Raw genomic sequence first — 15,482 nt, 5'->3', positions numbered from 1 at the left:
AGCCTTTAAAGAAAAAAATTACCGTGTGCTGGCTATTTTCAACTAATTTATATTAAGTATATGTATTTTTAAACATGTATAGCTCCTCTGTTAACCGATCTCTTAATAACAATGTATTGCTAATACAGAAAAGAGAAGGAAAAACGAAGCATTGTAAGGAAGGAGCTAGTGACAGGCTGAGTTAGCTTAAGACATACTGTGTTGCTGCAATAGCCTTTGTCACTACAATCTTGTTGCTGCTCAATTAAAAGCAACCTAAACAGTAGTTATTATTAATAAATGAATATTAAAATGCTTGTTATGTTAGCATATGGTGTTTGAAGATGTAAAAACCATTCTTGTTTTTATTCATCCACTATAAAGCAAACCAGACTGAAGACAGCTCTTCAGTGCCCTTAATGAAAAAGCCAGGCCCCAGAGGAGAGGCACTAGGGTTTTGAATGAGGACCACTAACAACAACTGTGCTGGTGGGGCACACCGAAGCTTTCTGCCTGAAGTGCAAAAGTCACCATTGAAGGACACGGGTCATTCTCATGGTCTGGTGCAGACCAGAGCATGAAAACCCAAAGGCGTTAAGAACAACCACAACCCCCAGCAGCTTCTGTTCCAATATAACGCAAAGAGTTCCTCTGTTCCAATCTTGTCTTTTTAATGAAAACACAAAGTAGCATGCATATTTAAAAGGACTCTTAAAAACACAGGGCTGTACTTCATGTACATGTCCCTCCCTGGAGAGAAGACGAAAGAACACACATTACCTGACACACATGATGTCATACAACACATTATCAAAAAATATTTGATAAGAAAGTAGTAAGGCTTCAAGAGCTCACTATGTTTGCATTCCCACTTCCTTTTACCTAGAAATGTACTTCTCACACAGAGAGGATTAGACCCTTTTGGCCGTTTCTTTTAAATGTAATCACGGAAATGATCTCTAAGAACAGAGACAGATGAACACCATACAGGGCAATCTGCATTAGCATTGGTTCCCTGACAGAAGGGGGTTGTAAGGGCAAAAACCCCCAACTCATAACACTGAACAGCTACTGACTGATTAGGAGATAATACGATTTTCTGACAGCAAAAATTCACTTAGGCCTGGAATGAATGTGAAAGGATGTACCCAAGACCAAAACGGTCCCGTGTGAATTACACTTAAGATACGGGGAAATTATTTGATAGCACGTGGGTCCTGTTAGGTCCAGAGAAGGTGGCATTTACTTTATGAATTCATTCCCCTCTCTTTTCTACGCATTTTCTGTATAACACTGATATAAACCAGGTATCTCAAACGCCACGTAAAGTATAGTCCTACATGGTAGTTCTTTCTGGTGATCAGGGTTATGAGGTTAACACTGGAACAGCAAAATTCTTCGAAGACAAGCAGTGGAAACACACAGAATATGATCAACATGGAAATATGAACGTTCTCTTACCACCTCTCTTATTTTTTCATGGCAGCCTTGAGAATCAGGAGGGATGCAATGGTAAGTAAGTATGAGATGGGCAACTGATCTCTAGTTTAATTTCAGTCACACGCTCCAGCGGTTACCTTTGTCCTTCCAGCTACGTCAGCCTTCTCTGAAATATACCCCCCCAACTCCAAATTCAAAACACTCAGACCCATTAAACGTTTCCCCTTTTCTTCTATTAAGAACAAAGAACACATTACATTTTTCTATGTGAAGTATGCTATTAAGTAATAGCTTGTACACTAATTAAAGCAAATGTAATTGTGAGAACACACTGACATTGTTAAAGTAAATTACCCAATTCGTTAATAGTTTCATTTCATGTGACCTTAATTGTATTAATTGTGATATTGAGCAAATTAAATTGAAGAGTATTAAATGCATTGTTCCAGTCTGTCCTTAGAGGATCAACTTTCTCATTACATCAATGAAATGGGAATACTACCTACTATGCTCTTCAAAACTTGTGTCAGAATGTGGTGAATGCTATAACTTAAGAGTAAAAATTTACAGCAGCTCAGAAACAGTTAACCTAGATATCCCGTTTCAGTGTGATATAAACCACAAACATTTGGAAATGAACAAAATAGTTCGTCAGATGCAATACAGAAGAAGGCAGAAGAACAGTTTCTGAAACTTTTCTTCATATAATCAGGGTTTATAAAATCTCTGCTGGAGACAAAAAAAAAAAATATAAGATTCATCAATTTCTCTGATAAAGTTCTTTATTTCAGAGGGAATAATTCAAAAATATGGTTGGAATAAAATGAACAATATCATGGAGTTTCTTAGAACAGAAAAAGAAGCAAGATACCATCAACTTACTATAGTCAAAAGTAAAAAACAATGCACATATACATTCGTGCATGTAAATTAAAATACAACCAGATCCAAAAGATAAAATCAAAAGTTAAAATTTCTTACAAGAATTAAATCTTTTATTTGAAGTATCAGCTTGCAAAAGTGAGAATCCCTGTCACAGATTTCTTATCAACTATTAAAAATGCTATTATAAAAGCATATGTGTACATATATGCAATGCATATTTTTCTATCTTGAAAAAAATTCAGACACAAGGAGAATAACATAGGCCAAATTAACCATCAAAAAAGACGGAAAGACTACCTTATCTGTTTTTTTTTTTTTAAATATTTTAAAGGGACAGGAAAAAGATCCGGACTGTCAATTAGTTAGCAGCCTCTCCTGAATTTTTAAAACTTGCAAACAAGCACATTCTCATGACTCATCATAACACAAGATTCAAAGTTCCTCAGTTACACAAAATTTGGAGTGCTATGAACACCCAGATCTTTCTCCAAATGACACTTACCTCATCTGTAATGCTCTACTTCTATTTTTTTCAGCTAGGTAATTGTCTCCTGCCTAGCATTTGCAACATTAATCCTTGCAACTGTTCCTAGTGAACCATGTCTTATTCTTCTCAGGCCACTTCTCCAAACCTCAAGAATATTTTAAATTGTATGTCTGCCCTTCATTGTGCTAACAGCCCTGTCCCAAATAAACCATGTATTCTCTCTAAAGCTTCGCTGAGATTTTAATAAAAGCACTGAGTACTAGTAGACTCAATCAATATATTTCTGGAATCCCATCCAATATATCCTTCCAAGCTGACAGCAAATGAACAAAAAGTAGTCTATGATTGATATTCCACAATATTGCATAGAACATCTCTGATGGAACACCTCTCCTCCATATTTCTATGATATATGATACAGAAGACTTTAAGAAACAGATTTACACCAAGTTGGTTCTGTACCATGCCTGAAACTTGACGTCGAGTTGAAAAACCTTGTCTCGAAATACTTTTGTGAAGACAAGGATGGACAGACTGAGCGGACAGGAACAACTGTATAGTTTGATGCCCAAAGACCTAAGACCATCTAGGCATATGCTTTATTTAAAATTAAATACTAAAACTTCAAAGACTTATTTGGGATATATAAAGTTCCAAATTAAAATGCAGTACGTGTTTCACAGTAAAAAACCCTATGAAAATGAAATGGATGCTTTATATAAAATATTTACATAGATAGAACATAAAAAATGTACCATAGTTGGTAACCTTTATGACTTGGGGAACCATGTATTTACATATCTTTATCTTCGCATGTGCGTATGTGTGTGTTGTGTATATATTTTTAACAGTTGACAGCTGTTTTAGAGCATACAGAGATGCCAAGCTGAATGAGGGTCTTGATTACTTCAAGATTAGCTATCTAAAGTTTCTATTCATTTTAAGTGTTGTTAGTGCGAAGAGTCATTAGTCACTTCCTTGTCTCATAGAACATCAGCATACATTTACATTGTTAATGAACATTTGGGGTAAATGAATTAATGGCACTTTTAAACATCAATTCAATACTAATAACTTTGTATGTCATAGAAATGTTAAGGTTGGGATAAAAATGAGAAACCTTTTCAGTCAAGGTAACTAATCACTTCTGGGCACAATAAAGGGTAAAATTAATTTACAGTGTTTTTTTTAACAGAGTAAAAATCGATGGTTTTCTTGAAACCAAGTTGAGAGAATTACCAGTATTTTTAAAGGAAAAAAAATCAGAAGAAAATGCTTATCTTTTTCTTGATTGGAGTAGACTAGAAGCAAGCTTTATTTCCTCTGGAAAATGGTTAGTATTTTAGGTTATTGCAAAAGATAATTTTCAAGTTTCTACAAATATGTACAAAAGTGCATTTAGTTTATCAAACTAAAATGGCTCCATATCGTTAAGATGTCAAATATAATAGAGGAGGAACACTGACCTAGAAAAGCTATTTCATTTAATCGTCAGGTTTTAAAATACTTCCCCCTAGATGTTCATTCTCATTTTCTAACATTGAAAAAGCTCTATAAACCAATGAAGAAAAAATGAAGGAAAAAAAAAACAAACCTCAAAGGGACACGGAAGTTTTACCAATATATTTTAAAGAAAAATATCAGCTTCTTATAAACTGAAGTAATAAACCTGACTAAGCAAAACTTGACATAGCTTTTTTAATAAGCACTAGTAAACAGAAGATTTATAGACAGATACACCAACACAGGCTAGTTGATCTGGGTGAGGGACTTAGGAGATGTGACAGAGTTGCTTCAACTCTGTAATTCAAAATAAATTTTTTATTTTGCCCTCCTGGTACATGTGTTCAATGACTGGAAAATTACAGGTAGCTAAGGTGCCACTGTGGATAACTGAGTACTTGAGGAATGTTTCCATGACAAGGACTAGCTTTCTCGTTAAGCTTATCACTTTTCTTCAAACCAACTATACTGTCACTACTAGCAACTAAGTAGAAAAGACAAGCAACACAGACATGCATTGCATTATGCAAGCAGTTTGTTCTCACTGTTCATTACAGTCTTCCAAATACTGCACTTAATTAATGTACTTTATGTTATATAGTAATTTCTACCTCGAGTCTGTTCATTCTATCTCAACTTCCAGTTTTTTTTTTTTTTTTTCAAATATGAATAGAGGCACTGAGTCAAGTAAATTAAAAAAAAAAAAAAAAAATCAGACTTTTTGTTTGCATAATCTGATCCAAAATAACATTCTGAACTTTACTGTAGAATTAAAATAAAGTAAAACAGAAAAAAGCCCTAAAACCAAAGCAGTGTAAGAGCCCATGCTTGAGAAAGTAACATAAAGCCATGCTGCATTTCAATATTCTCATGCTGAAGTCAGTGTTTGGTTTATGATTTAAAAAGGATGACAGCGCATTAAACATTTGGCTAATGTTTCTGTCTGTAATTGAAAGTTGACTTTTCGTGGTTTTCATTAGTGTCAGAGTTCTACACATACTCTTTGAAATGTTCTTTAAGTTGCCCTGTTCAACTTCATTGAGAGAATTAAACAAATTATGACAGGTACAGTTATCATGACACACCAATGTAAGGTTTCTAGGTATAAAGTCAAAAAAAGTACAGAAATACAAAACTCACCTTCTCCTGGCTTGTGCAAATAACTCTGCAAGGGATCAATGCCTATTTCTTGTTCCTCTGTTTGCAAAGGGTGACTGGTTTCAGACACAGAATGGTACATATTGGCAATAGTAAATTCCAACTGAAGGGTATTTATCTGGAGGAAAAAAACAGAGAAACAAACACTTCAGTGTTTCCTTAGATGTTTTTCAGTCACACAAGTCAACACCAAAAAAGCTTAAAATCTTTCCTTATCTTCCAGGCATAACATCAAAGTTAAATGTCTAATAGCAGAACAACAGTGTTTCCATTCAAATGTTTCAGTATTTGGAGTCCAAAAGAATTATTCTAGTACCTCCAACTATCACACTGCAAGTAAAAGGCCAAGTGTGGTTTCAACAGACGGTAAAGTGTGCCAGAAGCCTCTTCCCTTCCTTTTTCTAGCTTGCCCTACTCATCTTTTAGTTTGATTCCAGGGACAACTGATGCTAGTCCTTGGGGATGATGAAGGTTACAGAGCAAAGCTGAGGTGAGACCCATCATCATTATCACCCTCCCGGATTCAGGACCTCTTATCCTAGAAAAACTTCCTTTTAACCACTACTTTTTCAGAAATGGCAGGTCAAGCATAAGATAACAGAGAGAGGGATGCAAAAACATGCAAAAACATGCAAAAAGAGAGAATGAGATAATATTGACTGGTATGATGGCTGTTCTGCCAATTGGCAGGGTTAACACAAAGGACGCAGGCACCAAGCTAAAGAAATAGGCTTATTTTACTTTAGTTTAAAGCAGCAGAAAGAATAAGCAAGGTAATGCACCTAGTCATTGTTACATAAAGCTGGCTATAGTGATTAAGAAAGATCCATCACCAGTTGCCCTCCTACTTTACCGTCCCCCCGCCCCGTGCACCAGCTGGGGAGCCCCGTCCCAGCGAAGGGTCGCAGAGCCTGTCCCGGCAGCTGGGAAGTCCCACGCAGGGCGCCCGCTCGTAGGGGAGGTCTGCGTCTGTGCTGGGAGAGGGTCTGGCTTTTGTACAGTTTAACAAACAAACCTATACAAAATGCAGGGGAGATAGCTGGTAGATTGACATGCCTCGCTCAGGCGTGTCCGGATCTGGCCAGGATCCGGGCACGTCTGAGGAGTTTCTGTTTCTCTTTACATTTGGGATTTATAGTTACTTCTTGTTGTTTACTTATAGTTCCCAGGGATTGTTCCCAGGGTTGCATTTCATGCTGATAAGATGCTGGTTGCTGGTCAGGGGATTCACTCACAAGTCAACTTTGGTTTGAGGCCTATTGTTTGGGCCTTTTTTGTTTCAATGGCTGAATTCGGTTTTATCACGATTTATAGTCGCTTTCTAGAGAGATGATGTTAAAGAAGCATTTGAAGAAACATGATCAGCTAGCTAGTGAGTATTTACAAAGAAGTTCTTCCCAAAAGAAGGGCAAAAGGGAAGAAAGCACAAAACCGAAACGCCATGATGTACGTGATGCAGGTTCATCATCACAGGCTGCTGAATGGCATTCAAATCACTATCACATAAGTGAATGAGAACCATGTTAGAAATTCATGTGAGGAGTGTTGGAAGCTAGTATTTTTTGCAACGAGTAAGAGGATGCCAGTAAAAGGGTGAAAAGCAGATGGTGTTATGGTCAGAGCTGTAAGAAGGACAAACGACCTTTCCAGTGCATTAACAGTGCAAGAGTACATTTGTCAAGACTGCATTTTGTTCACTGTACAGCAATTTATTAACAGCTTGAAAGAGATGTGGGTAACTTGCAACACAAAATAACTATGCCAGCCAAGTAGGTGTGATTTGTCCAAGCACATGAAGCAGCTACCTACGACTGCCACCTGAGGTTTAAATATTACTTACTGGAGCCGCTTAGTTTACAAGTATTTTAACTTTTTAACTCCAATAAAATTATTTCTAAAAAGAAATATACAAACAGAAAGAGAAACAAAATGTAATACAGTTGAATAGAACAGAATGCACCTATACTTTCAGGACTGGTATATTATCAATTCAGAAATCACCAATTATGCTCTTTCTCTGGTTCTTACAAGGCATGGCATTGACCACACATGCTTTATACCTTCAGTTTACTGTCAATAAATAAAAAAAGACTGGGATACTTAAGACCTTTCTAGTTTTATATACTACTCATCTGCTTAATTTTCCTACTAAGTTATAAAAAAAAAACCCAAACAAACAAAAAAAAAACCCACAAAAGAATCCCAAACCTAAATAATAAACAAAGATAGCTGGGCCACTGTTAGGCATTTCCTTCAAACCAACACACCCAAACCATTTCCGAAAGGATGCTCTCTCCAGCTGTATTCCTCATAGGTTTTATCCTTTATTTGCCCCAGCACCTGTGTTAAGTATTGTTCTAAAATGATTGTGCCATCATCCTTCACTACTTTTTAGCTAGAGGAGAACATCTGAAGCTCATAGGAACAAGCAGCCAGAACTGAGGGAAGGTAGGATTGACCATTTTTGCAGTGGTACACCTTTATGTCAAATGATTTCAATCTTATACGATAAAAGACACCACGAAAACATAGAATTACCTCGAACAACTCTTTATACTAGCTCAACAAAACGTATTATGAATGCAAATACACATCATGTGTTTCCTACATAATCTACAAACCATAATAATGAAAAATGTATGAATGGTAACTTTGAGAAAAACATTTATAAACTTGCTAGCCACTTAAGTAACATTTCAATGTTCACCTGGAGTCTTATGACTACATAACAGAGATATTTACGACTACTTGATATGTTACATAAATAAATGAAAAACCTGAAAGTTGAAAGAACTTACCTTAAAAAAACCCCACAAAAAACAACTTTGTAGAAAGAGATGTTTATAATTTTCTCCTGCTGGAATTTTAGCTGCTGCTCTTGTTCCCTTTGCTATATCACTGTAATTACCTTTCTACTGATCTGTTAATTTTGTCTTCACAAAATTTACAAGCTTATTTCAAACTGTGCTGCCAGGGTTTAACTTTTTATTTTTATGGTCCTTTCAGACACTGCTACACAATCTGGCCAAGGCACAACCCCAAATGCCTTTCAAACTGAGAATCAGGCACAAAATGACCTTACCAGCCGTTGTAGTTTTAGCAGCCACCACTTAGTTAAGACACAAGATGCTTCAGACTTATATTGTCTTATATCCATAAAACAGTATGAAATTAGCTCTACTACGTTTGTTCTTCCATATTCTTCTGTTCTGTATCCACCTTCTCTTTTTTAAAACACTCCCCAAATGCCATGCCTTTACAACATATAAGAGCCATAATTTACTTTACAGACAGTTAGAGCAGTTTTAAAGAGCTGAATAGATTTACTTTTGATACTTGCACAGTGATTTAATCAGTTACTTGTGTTTGTTTACGGATACATTTGATTAGTGTTAAAAAAAAAAAGCACTGCCTATTAGTCTTGTCACTCCTTAGTCCAAGCAATTTTCTTTACAGTTTTATACTTAAATTCTTTTCAGCTCTTCTAACAAAGAGCAAAGAGAACTATTAAACAATTATGATTACACTTGGGATCTTACTCTGAGACGGATTAATTCTTTACAGGTTTGTAGTTGATTTGTAATGGCCTATAATGTATTGTTCATATTAAATAAGATGCAATTTAAAAACATTCTCAATGTGAAACAATAAAAATGTTATAAAAATCTGAAATTCAGTTATTAGATTACAAGACTCAATACTGGTTACCCTCATATCTCAATCAAAACTAAAAGTGACTCTTATCTCTTCCTACTTTTTTTCTTTTTCCCCTCTGAAGAAAAAGAGCTAAAAAACCCAGAGACCAGGCACCCTTCCCAGCACTGGGAGTTCAACTATTCTTTAATATACATTTAAAAATAATTAAGGCTGTATATGAAACATTTACCTCGTTAGGGGAATGAAAAGAGACACTAGTCAACCCATAAGCCCGAGGAAAATACAGGCACATAAACTCCTCGTCTGGCTACTCTCCGTAAGAACGCGAGCAGGGGGAGCCCTCCCGTGCCACCAAGGAGAGCACCACTGCTCTGCTCCTCACCAACCAACGCACGTGAAGCGAACCCAGCCTGCTTTCCCGTACGTCCGTGACCTGTCAGCCCGCTTCTCAATGGAGACCAAAAATCCCTTGAAAGACAGGCTTACAGACTCCAATACAGAACTCCACTGGATATAAAAGGGACTCTGTGGAGATACGTGCTTATAACCTCTCTCCCCGTGACCTCCTCCATACTCCACAGTGATAAAATAACAACCCATTTCCATTATGAAAAACCTAACTGATGTTTGCTAACATCTACCTTACTAACAACCTCCTTCTACACAGCAGGGATCAACTAGATAGCTTGATTTAACATACCCATTCTTATTCAGAGAACTTTTCTTGTTCTCAGTGAGTACTTAGCTTTGAAGTCTGCCGCTTCTTTTTTAGACGTGAAGAGGTTTGTGCACCTGACAGTTTACAAATTTTTTGCCTTCCATAGTAGCTGCTCTAACACATGGTATTATTTCTATCACCTCTTGGCATAAAGTAGTTTTTTCTTACACGGTCATGCCTTCATCAGCATTGCCTTGCTTTCTGTATACAAACCCGTGAGTTTGGCATGCTTAAAAAAATAACATTTAAAACATTCCAAATGAAAACCACTTCTTCACCAGACTGTCAGTGGCAACAGCCCCAACTCAGCCATACTTCATCTTCCATTAATATGCATAAGTCATATCTATCTTGCATAAACCATATCTATCTATCTAGAGATACAAGACAAAGATAAAAGTCTAAGTGAGATATGCTTCTATCGTGAGCTGAACTGCCAATGAAGCACCAGTCACGTCTGGACTGAAGTTGGGTAAAATACAGCAAAAACATGTATTACACAAACATAAAAGTGTACCACTATAGCCAGAACTGTACAAAACAGCAGAGTCATCTGTAATAAGATATAATAAATGTTCATATAATAAATGGATTATAGTGAATGTTCAGTTAGATGATGAAAAGTTCAAAATAAAAACAAACTTCACAGAGTTCTTTTAGCAGTGAGACTATTTACTACCATGAGAGCAAGTGGCAAGACTAAACTTAATCCCAAAAATTCTGATAAATTTAAAATCAGTATTTCATAAAGAAAACATAACATAGTTGAACATGAGTATTGTACCTTATTTCAAGTCACAAGACATTAATTTACCTCTTCACTTGCAACAGATACTGTATATAAATATTCAGTATTCGAAGAAGCAGTTTATAGATAACAAGCATTGTTTCAAAAATAGTTACTAAATTATTTCAATTAAAAAAAAGCCTCAAAACACCTCATCTGAAATGTTTCCCATAACCATCAGTGTTTATATAGACTTTTAAAAATGATCTATTCAAACTACAAAACACACCAAAACATATCAAAATTAATGTTTAATATGTGAAGAGTATTCATATTGTTTGGGCAAAATTAGAAAATATAATCAGTCTCACAAAGGATATTTTGAAGGTGTAACTGAGTTGGTAAAACAGAATTTGGCAATTCTGAGCTTTTACAACATCTATTTCCCCTCTCTTCCCATCCCCCAGTGGTGAAATGAAAGGGGAGGCATTGCAGGCTCGAGGAGGCACCTAGAACCAGGGCAGAACAACCGCGCAAATTGCAGCACTTGCCCCACTCTTGCTCTCTGACATCCTCTTACCCCCAAACAATCAAGGAGAAAGGCAAAACACTTTATGCTTAAAGACAGGAAAAAGAGAACCCCCTAACATTGAGGCAGAAGCTGAAAATCACTTCAACCTTGGATATGCATATGCTAAAAATAAAAATCAGTTTATATCAGTACCAACAAAGCTACTGGAATATGGCATCTCTGAAAACTACTCAAGTGTACCAAAATATTTAAATAATACTTTGCGTTCATTCTATTAGACTGTATCAACTACCTTCTCCAAATTATCTCTGGGCCTTTATTTCATGCCATATAGCAAAGTTTACCATTTTAATTACTTAAATTGATGACAAGTAGAGGAAATACTTGTTTAGCTAAGTGATAAATTAGCTGCCCTGTGAAGTCAAATTGATTAAAACGACCTGACTAAAAGCAAATGTCTGATGTGGTAACGGTCTTATGCATGTTTTGTTAAGTTTGACAGCATCATGTTATGAAGGTCTACAATTCTGCCCCTCATTTACAGTTTATGAAGTAATCAAGAATGTTACCACACAGAAGTAAGGATTCTCCAGACTGTTGAAACATTTTAAAGTAGATAAGGAATTAAGTATTAGGAGAATAAACGTGCATTGTGTTTATTTAAAGCAAGGAAGTACAGATGATTTGCAAATAATCTAGAAACAGTTCCAGACCCTGGGTCTTATTTCACTGACCAAGACTCCTGAGCCTTAAATTATTCCTCCGAAACTAGGAAAGGAAAAAAAATAAACAAGAAGTCATGCCTTCTCTGAATAGAAGGCAGAGCAGGAGACAGTCCTGAGCGTGAACTTTGGAAAAAGAGGACCTTTTGGTGTGTTTCAGGCTGGATACTTTTTACTAAGACACTCACTAATAGACATTTTTGAACATTTTGTTCCAACCTGTAATATTAACTTCTTTATTCTTTGCTCTGGGAGTAATTTTTACTCAGGCCACGTGGATCAGCTATCTATAGCACTGCACTGTTCTGCTCTCCATCACCTGAGCCCTTTACTACCACCACCTCCATTTAAAATACATAAGATACTAGTTCAAGTGGCTCCAAAAAAATCCTCCAACAAAAATCCACTAAACCCAAACACCACCACCGCCCCCCCACAGTTTAAAACTAGCTGAGGTTTCTACTCAGTCACTTCCACAGGTTGCCACCACCCACTGAAGAAACCTGTCTTAGGAGGAACACTTACTAACTCAGAAGAAAAGTTCACAGTTTGACAAACTTTGGATAGCATAAAGCAAGACTGTTTTCTTCTATAAAATGTATCAAATTATGTATCATTAAAATAGAAAGATGCAAACATAAAAATGGACTGACATGGTAGAGCAGCTTAACATTGACATCAGCTGGGGTCCAGAACAAAACAAACAAGATCACGCCACTAATGGACAGGTTAACAGTCAGTGAGCCTGATGATCATGAAATGCAATTAATTTTGTCCCATTTAATAACATTTCCTGCATTTTAACTTCTGCCTGTCTGATCTTTAATACAAAAACAGAGTTACATTGGACTTTAAATAAGTTAATTAAGTATTAAAATCAAGTCTTAATATTTAATATTGTTAGATTGTATATCAAAGTGGTTTTATTATTTATTTACTCCAAACCTTTCCAGAATACTTCATGTGGCAACAGGGGGTCTGTATCTCACAAGATAAATGCATTTACAATGCCAAATAAATTATATATAAAAGCATTTGTCTTAATACATGTCATTCAATATTAAATATCACCCATTGGTACCACCCTGAAACCCTAATCCATTTTTATCAACCGCACATTTGTATTATTCAAATGTTGTCTATTAAATAGTTGTCTCAAGAGCCACAGTAAAGGAATACATACCTAAGAACAATTATCATAGGAGCTTTAAAGCACTGTCTACAGATTTAACCCTCCAACTTTCATGTCTTACCAGTACTTAAACATGCAAAGTATAAATCCAGTAGTGAATTAAAATGTCAGGGATAAGAAACAACACAAATAGCCTGGGACCATGACAATGTATTCTCTTGGTAATTCACATGATAGTTAAATAATTCTTTTTGCTAGAAGTTAAAAAAGAAAAAAAAATACCCACAAAACTTTATTGTAAGTAAACACTTTATATTCTGTTAATTTAGAAGACAGGAAATCTTCCACATATTTGTTACAAGCAGAGAAAAAGTTCACGCAGTTACTAGCTTATAGTTTTCTTGGGGTTACATGATTCTGTAAAAAACACTAGTTTGACTAAGGAAGAAAAACTTGAATAAAGTAGAGACGATCAAAATCTTTATGTAATGCTGACTGCTATATTCAGTACCCACAGCTCCCTACCAACCTTGTCAACAATGTTTCTCAAGGTCTAATGATATGAATAGTGACATTTGACATTTACGATGAAACGATTTCTCTCGTCTGTGTTGAAAATGGGGACAACAAAAATATAAACACCATCAGACATCTTAAATTCCCAATATTACAGTTAGATATTCAGTATGGTCTCATCAATTAAAAAAAAAAAAAAAAAAAAAAAAAAAAAAAGAAGAAAGAAGACACCATAGCCAAAGCCAGTCTCAATTTTGCAGTTTGAATTTCCTAAAAAAACTAATCCCCACACCCTCAACATAAAACTATACCTATATATAATGCAGGCTTATGTGACAGCTCCACAATAAGGCTGCTAAAGAGAACACAGCTTTGATCTAACATTGATTTCAAATCAGAAATACCAGCAAAACCAAACAAGATCCAAAGTCAACAGCTAAAATGTAGCCCCTTTCCTGAACACTCCTCCCACCCCCAGGATCTAGCTGTTTAGTAGATGTGAAAATTTTATGTTGCTGTATTTTTACCATACTTCCTTTCAATGGAACACTCAAAGAGAGAAAGGTTCCTCGTAGGCAAAACAAGTTGATAAAAATGAGATGTGCAAATCTCTTCCCATCACCTGATGCTGCTAAGGCCTGAGCTGAATCAGTATATCCATCTTTGGAACGGTGGCACAGCAGGACAAGAACCAGCTGCTGCAGTTCAGAGAAGACCAACAAGACTTACTGAGAGCCTAGAAATTCTAACATATGACAGAAGACTGAAAGAAACTTAATGTTTGACTTTAACGAGAGGAAGATGTGAGAGAAGGAGAGGGAAAAATGCAGTACGATTTCAAATCTTTACATCATTCATCATGATAAAAATGTACATCATGAAGCCACTCCTTTTCTTACAGTAATCTAGAGGTGGTGAAAACCCTATTCATATTAACACGATTCAAGCAACTGGAAACCCATTAAATGAAAGAAATCCCTTGTTTATTTTATTTTAGAATATATTTTATCTACCTGGTTACAAAACAATTCAACATAATTTAAATTATATCTTTCTCCTTCCAAAGACAGTTAAGAGATTAAAGTAGTTAACTGCTGTTTATGGTATGGAAATGACTACTTTTAAGTATTTAAGAGTTTTACTTTCAGGAACACACAGGCACTGTGTTATGCTACACACTTTATGTTTTAGTAATATATATGTAACTCAAAGGGCCAAAGAATGTCAAGACTGAAAGAAATCATCAAAACAGTGAGCTGGAAAAAATGGCAGCTTAGCCTGCAGCCTTACACAAAATGATAGTAACTAGCTTAGACACTAAAAGTGTATTCAATGAAATAAGTTTCTAGGATATCACAGCTTTAAAGTAGTAAGCAATTAATCTTTATTCTTTCACTATTTTTAGAAAACAGTTTCCTACAGGGGTTGACAGAATTTTTATAGAAACACCAGCATGTTCATGCACACACAGAGACATTTACATCAAATATTTCTCTTCTAGTTTTCTCTTCCAGATATGCAGATGCTAAAGCAGCATGGTCTCATGCTGAGGTACAAAGGAAGTTTGGTGTAAGCCCCATTTTCTAAGGAAAAAGGACACTTTCACAGGCACTTTCAAACAAGGAGAGAGAGAATTTGTATCTTGCAATGAGGATTCTACATAATGTGAAGAGACATAACCCACGTCTACCTGCGCTATCCAATCCTGATGAGTGAATTCAGATGGGCACAGTTGCAGAAGAAAACCAGATGCAAGAGGAAAGCAAAGACAAGGTGTTATCTGAAATCTAATTCAGCTGCACTGCAATGAATGCAAATTGCAAGGATTTCCTATTACTGCTGCCAGTGGGAGCCGTGACTTACTTGGGTATGTCTGAAAGCCATAGCTGGAGGGAAGAAGCTTCAGAGTTGGGTTACCCCGGCAAAAAAACATGTTGAAGCTTCCTACGTATGTTCCCTCTCATACCCAAATGCTTGGTCTCAAGATACACTCTGCGTAAGGTACAGCATTCATGTAATGTCCTGC

The 15,482-nt window shown here is 36.1% G+C and overlaps 1 protein-coding gene across 4 annotated transcripts in view; it reads right to left on the bottom strand.

Moving 5' to 3' along the window:
• The window catches only part of TBC1D5 (TBC1 domain family member 5), a 322,975-nt gene that overhangs the window by 188,468 nt on the left and 119,025 nt on the right, over positions 1 to 15,482 (bottom strand). For all 4 annotated transcript variants that reach the window (XM_032991381.2, XM_032991383.2, XM_032991382.2 and 1 more), the window contains one exon: positions 5,435 to 5,570. In XM_032991381.2, coding sequence (XP_032847272.2) covers positions 5,435 to 5,534 — 100 coding nt within the window. In that variant the 5' untranslated portion in view covers positions 5,535 to 5,570. The remainder of the gene's footprint in view (positions 1 to 5,434; positions 5,571 to 15,482) is intronic.

The sequence above is a fragment of the Tyto alba genome, unplaced genomic scaffold, assembly GCF_018691265.1.
Source record: "Tyto alba isolate M040663 unplaced genomic scaffold, T.alba_DEE_v4.0 Super-Scaffold_38, whole genome shotgun sequence".
NCBI classification, from domain to species: Eukaryota; Metazoa; Chordata; class Aves; order Strigiformes; family Tytonidae; genus Tyto; species Tyto alba.
Note: the sequence above shows the minus strand (reverse complement) of the source record. Positions and strands in the feature narration are given on the sequence as shown.